This window comes from Oncorhynchus tshawytscha, linkage group LG30 (genome assembly GCF_018296145.1).
Source record: "Oncorhynchus tshawytscha isolate Ot180627B linkage group LG30, Otsh_v2.0, whole genome shotgun sequence".
In the NCBI taxonomy this organism is placed as follows: domain Eukaryota; kingdom Metazoa; phylum Chordata; class Actinopteri; order Salmoniformes; family Salmonidae; genus Oncorhynchus; species Oncorhynchus tshawytscha.
The window spans coordinates 31044167-31050345 of record NC_056458.1 but is presented as its reverse complement, the minus strand read 5'-3'; the positions used below and the strand labels follow the sequence as shown (position 1 = coordinate 31050345).

At 40.6% G+C, this 6179-nt stretch overlaps 1 protein-coding gene across 1 annotated transcript in view; it reads left to right on the top strand.

The window, feature by feature from the left end:
- Positions 1-1181: 1181 nt before the first annotated feature.
- ntm (neurotrimin) overlaps positions 1182-6179 on the top strand; it is a 433502-nt gene continuing 428504 nt past the window's right edge. The window contains exon 1 of the mRNA XM_024393760.2: positions 1182-1501. Within this exon, the coding sequence (XP_024249528.1) occupies positions 1441-1501 (61 nt within the window). The 5' untranslated portion in view covers positions 1182-1440. The remainder of the gene's footprint in view (positions 1502-6179) is intronic.

The following is a 6179-nucleotide window of genomic DNA, read 5'->3' as shown; positions in this document are numbered from 1 at the left end:
TGCACTGCTGCCATCTAGTGGCCAAAATCTAAATTGCAGCTGGGCTGGAATAATACATGATGGCCTTTGTCTTGCATTTCAAAGATGATGGTACAAAAAAATACAAAAGAACGTTTTTTTTTCTTTGTATTATCTTTTACTGTGTTATATTCTCCTACATTCCATTCACATTTCCACAAACTTCAGAGTGTTTCCTTTGAAATGGTACCAAAAGTATGTATATCCTTAAGCCTAAGTTAAAGGCATTTATATTTGGGTATGTCATTTTGGGCGAAAATTGAAAAAAGGGTCAGTAGTTCATTGGTAGTTAATTCAGTAGTTCATTAGTGCAGGCCTGTGATTTTTCATTGTTCACTTTGGATGTCTGTTTATGACTGCGAAAAGAAAAGATTGTAGCATCAGTCATCCATTTACATCTTGTTTTCCACTAACACAAGTAAATTCAGGAAAAACTGTAGGGTTATAAGTAGGTCCATAATGCTGACTAAATATAATGCATGTGTCAAACGTCTCCTCTCATGCAATTCATTTACCCGTTGAGAAGTAGAATGCAGCGTAAGGGAGAACATGGGAGCTGTCCAGCTGCTGAACTGAGGGCAGTTACACCAATTTATTTCGTCTTGTTCTGCATTCTGGCATCGCAGAGACTGCTAAAGTGACAGGGCCCTTCAACATTGATTAATAGCCTACGCTTGGCGACTTATGTGACCAGTGTTTTTGTGGAAGATGTGATGGTTGTTTATAATCGGAATTAGCCTACGTGGGCTGCAGTAAAGTTTACTATATACTAATAGAATGAAGCCTACTTTTGCCTCGTTAAGAAAGAGAAAACGGTATAAAGTAGGCTGCATTCTAAAAGTAGGCTATATAGTTACTTTTACTGCATTATATCCCCCTTTACGGACATTAAACTAGCCAACTAAAAAGTTACTTTCTAAGTCTATATTTTTTAAGACCGAATACTAGCTAGGCTATCATATGCTTAACACGTTTTGCATAAAATACAAATCCGCCTGTCTAAACATCAGATAGGCCTACATTTCAAATGCATTGCTTGGTTTTGAAATAGGATAACGTTTTGAACACGGTCGATATCGACCAACGCACGCACGCATAAAGCAAGACGCGGGAAAGGCGCACGGATACACACGTGGTTAGTGGGAATCACAGCGGGTTCCTGGACAGAAGTGTCTTTGTAAGCCACTGGAAGCCTATCCAAGCAGCCTCATACAAATTACGACCAATACCTTGGTAAAGGAGGGACTTGGTGCTGCTTGCGTTGGTGGCTGCTTTACAGTCAGATAGGGACCCGGGACGTAGCGGGAACTGCAGTCTGCTTGCTACACTTTTCCGAGGATTTGTGTTTGTAGTAGGCTATATCTGTGCGGCAACATACTCCTCTACAACTACACAGAGAAGCGATCGACCAGTCAAACAACCATGAAGAATCCTATGTTCTGGGTTTTGCTGACCGGGATGGCCATTCTTCTGATTCATCAAGGTGGGCAATTATTAATTTTTTTGCTGGGAGAAATGGCAGGTGACATAAGTGTTATAGCTATTGCATTATCATGTACATTAGGTGAGTGCGCACTTATTCTACATATGCGCGCGCTTTCTATATAGGTACTGTAGATTCCCTATTGCGTGGTGCCGAGATTTTACATCACATGCCAATAAAGTGGCAGTTAAACCAGGCGATTACTGTGAGACTCGACTGTCATGATGGTGGTGGTTGTCAAGGGATTTCGAGGTTTGCCTCACAAGTAGGCTACTTGTTCCAATTGATTGTAAACCCAAATTTAAGGCTTCACTATGAACATGTCCCCCTCTTAACTTTTGCCTTTATTTATACCCCAGTAATTCAAAGTTTTACATTTGTAGGTTTAAAAAATATTTGTTTAGCTTTATGGTAGATGATCATATAGGCTAGCATTGCTTCTCTGATCGAGCCATTCGTGTGTGTCTCTGGCTCTTGATGCACGTTTTGGCTTTCCCCGCGGAGCTTTTTGACGCATTGTAAATGTCACTCCAGACAGGAGGTTTTTGAGTAAAGTTGATTAAGAATTACTGGTTAATCCGCATCGACAACGTGTTCAGGTCATCGAAGTTAAACCGTGTTAACCCTCACAGGTAACTAAATTGATTGGAAATGCAACATTTGCTTTTGAGGGAGTATCCTAGCCTACTTGATTCGTGACATGCTTCTAATGGTTCCTCTGTAGTCTTAAGTGTTGTGGGCAGCTTCACTCAACGTTTTTCTATTAACCAACAAGTTGCTTCGTCACATATTTCATAGCTTTTTTATGTTTAAATATTTGAGTAAATATATGTTATACAGTATATGTTATACATAATTACATTTCCTGTCTTATCTATTATGGATATGTCACTGTGACTTGCAGAAAAAGCATATTACCACACTGCTCATCCACTAGCCTGCATTACATTGCATATTGTAGCCCATTCTCACTTGCCTTGGCATTCTCACCATGGCACATAAGGGGGAGAGACGTAAAATGTGTAGAGGACAGGGTCATGTCCTTCATGGAAAACAGCCCTATGACAATGTCCCCCTCCAACCACTTGGCTCTGGTTGTGGAGTGTTGAGTGGCAAGTGGCAATTTCCCCTCCCCTCTTTGCTCCTCCTCCCATCCCTCTTCGCTCCTCCTCCCCCCTGAGCCTCTGTCTGGCTCCGAGGCAGCTCTGGCCGAGCGTTGCCAGGATGCAACACATATTCCTGTGGCGATCCGGCCAAGACCCTCACAGGCCCTGTCTATTGTGCCCTCCAGTCCTTCCTTCCACCAGCCTGCCTCAGCCAAAGGCGAGAATTATTGGTGGTTAAATCGAAATTTGGAGCAGCAGCTGTTGTTCGACTTCCAACCGAGAGTGCAAGGGGTAAGCAGGAGGTGAAAACATTGTGAGGGGGGTAAGCAGCCCCTGTGAAAAGACATGAAGAACATTGCTGATGGGTAGAGTGTCCTTTCCTTGGGACAGCAAGGCTACAGTTACTCAATAAGGACCCCCGGGCCAAATATGGTATTTTAGAGAGCTGTCCTTGTGAAAGTGACACACTGTGCTCCTCTCTTTGTACACAATGCACATAATACCTTATAGAGCTTTTGAAAAATGAGTCAATAAGCATAACACACAACTAGAACAATATGACTGGCTAAATACAACTAATTTGCATTGAAAAGTGATATGTAAATATGATGAGGAAGAGGAACATGACCAATTCACATTAAAATGTGAGGGTGTGATACTGGCCTTGTCCGAATACCCATAGTCTGCTTGTGTCCTAAATAGTAGGCCAGTTGATTATGTGAAAAAATGTAGTTTAATAGTATGCGACATTTCAAAATGTTGCATACGTTTAAACTTAATTTTTAATGCCCAGATGTCATACTCATTTCTGCTTTGACAAAAGCTGATCAATTACACATGGGAATGCATGACCGAAATCAACGAATAGAGGGAAACAACGCAATCAAGCATGATGCATTCTCAGTATGCAAAAAAATTAATGTTTCAGTGCTTCAGTGCTTTTTAAATAGGATAGATATATGGTCTACTACGGTATAGGTCTAATATGATTGTCTGGCTATTAACCAGTCTGAGTAGGCCTATAACTCCATTCCTTTGGGCGGCAGGGTAGCCTAGTGGTTAGAGCGTTGGACTATTAACCGGAAGGTTGCAAGTTCAAACCCCCGAGCTGACAAGGTACAAATCTGTTGTTCTGCCCTTGAACAGGCAGTTAACTGTTCCTAGGCTGTCATTGAAAATAAGAATTTGTTCTTAACTGACTTGCCTGGTTAAATAAAATAAAAATGTGGTTCAGAGTTTAGATAAGTTAAAAAAGCTATTATCAAGCTGGTTAATGCAGTGCATGTTTGTTGAATTTGGAAAAATCCACCTACACTCGGCCCACCCCACCTACTCATAGGCCTTCATTTTACTAAACAGTAACTGCTAAATATACTGAACAAAAATATAAATGCAACATGTGAAGTGTTTGTCCTATGTTTCATGAGCTGAAATAAAATATCCCAGAAATGTTCCATAGAGACAAAAAGCTTATTTCTCTCAAATTTTGAGCACAAATGAGTTTACATCCCTGTTAGTGAGCATTTCTCCTTTGCCAAAATAATCCATCCATCTGACAGGTGTGGCATATCAAGAAGCTGATGAAACAACATGATCATTACACAGGTGCAACTTGTGCTGGGGACAATAAAAGGCCACTATAAAATGTGCAGTTTTGTCAAACAACACAATGTCACAGATGTCTAAAGTTTTGAGGGAGCGTGCAATTGGCATGCTGACTGCATTAATGAACATCAGAGCTGTTGCACGATAAGTTAATGTTCATTTCTTTATCAAAAGCTGCATCCAACATCGTTTTAGAGAATTTGTCAGTACATCCACCCGGCCATACAACCACAGACCACGTGTAACCACACCAGCCTAGGACCTCCACATCTGGCTTCTTCACCTGCGGGATCGTCTGAGACCAGATACCCGGACAGTTGATGAAACTGAGGAGTGTTTCTGTCTGTAATAGAGCTATTTTGTGGGGAAAAACTCATTCTGATTGGCTGAGCCTTGCTCCACAGTGGGTGGACCAGTCTCCCATGGCTGCACCCCTGCCCAGTCATGTGAAATCCATAGATTAGGGCCTAATTCGTTTATTTAAATTGACTAATTTCCTGATATGAACTGTAACCCAGTAAATTTGTTGAAATTGTTGTATGTTGCGTTTATGTTTTTGTTCAGTATAGTATGCAACAATGAGTACATAGCATCACAGATTATCCATTATATTGACCAGATACTCTAGTGGCTGCTTTATCAATGAAAATACATTTCTTCAAAAATGGAAGACAGTCAGGAGGAGGCAAGATCAGGTGGGACCATTGTAGCCAATATAATGGCAACTCTGATATAAAGTTTCCAGGATGTCAATCTCCTATTTAAATCTGTACACTAGTAACAACATAATCATTACGAAACTTCTATTTCAACAAATAAGCCACACGTAGCGAATAAGCCATTCCATTTTTGTTAACGAAATTCGAAACTCTCCATACAGAAACTCTCCATACAGAAACTCCTTGCTTGTTTAGCGAAAAAACAAACACCACCTACTGGAGGAGACAGATTTTGGCCCCAGCTACCCCTCTCACTTCACGTCTTCCAAGTTGAACTATTAGGGTTAGGCTAATTTAAGATTAGAAAATGTTTTCACCAAAAAGCAAAATAAAATATTTGAACATGGTATCCACAAGTTCATTTAACTTTGGGGAAGTAGATAAATGGCCTTATTGCCAAAATCCTGAAGTATCCATTTAAGTTTCAATTTCGATGCAAGAAGGTACCCTCTGATTGGGTGCGGCCTTAGTTTTCCAAAGTGACACTACCCCTGTGCTTCCCAGTACAATATGTTATTAAGCAAATTAGGTGCAAATGATGACCGTGAATAATTGACATCGGTTACCACCCAGATGTGAAATTGCCACTTTGCCCATTTTATCAAAATAACAAGAGGGCTTTCTCATTTCCTGAAGGAGAAAATGATAAATGAGAGGATGTTTAGAGGTCATTGTTATCATATTGGCTCATTTGTCACTGTTGTTTGGAACAATTTGTCACAGTATTACAGTATTACAGCATTACAGAACACTATTTCAACACTCATACATGTTTGTAACTTGTTGATGTATTTGTGCTCTGTACACACATTATTGTGATTTAAATCAAATCAAATGTTATTTGTCACATGCGCCGAATACAACAGGTGTAGACCTTACAGTGAAATGCTCTTTACAAGCCCTTAACCCATAATGCAGTTAAGAAAATATCCCCCAAAAAGTAAGAGATAAGAATAACAAATCATTAAAGAGCAGCAGTAAATAACAATAGCGGGGCTATATACAGGGGTACCGGTACAGAGTCAACCGGAGGCACCGGTATTGAGGTAATATGTACATGTAGGTGGAGTTATTAAAGTGACTATGCATAGATAATAACGGAGAGTAGCAGCTGCGTAGAAGAGGGTGGGGGGCGAACAGTCTATGACTAGGGTGGCTGGAGTCTTTGACAATATTTAGGGCCTTCCTCTGACACCCCCTGGTATAAAGGTCCTGGATGACAGGAAGCTTGACCCCTGTGATGTACTG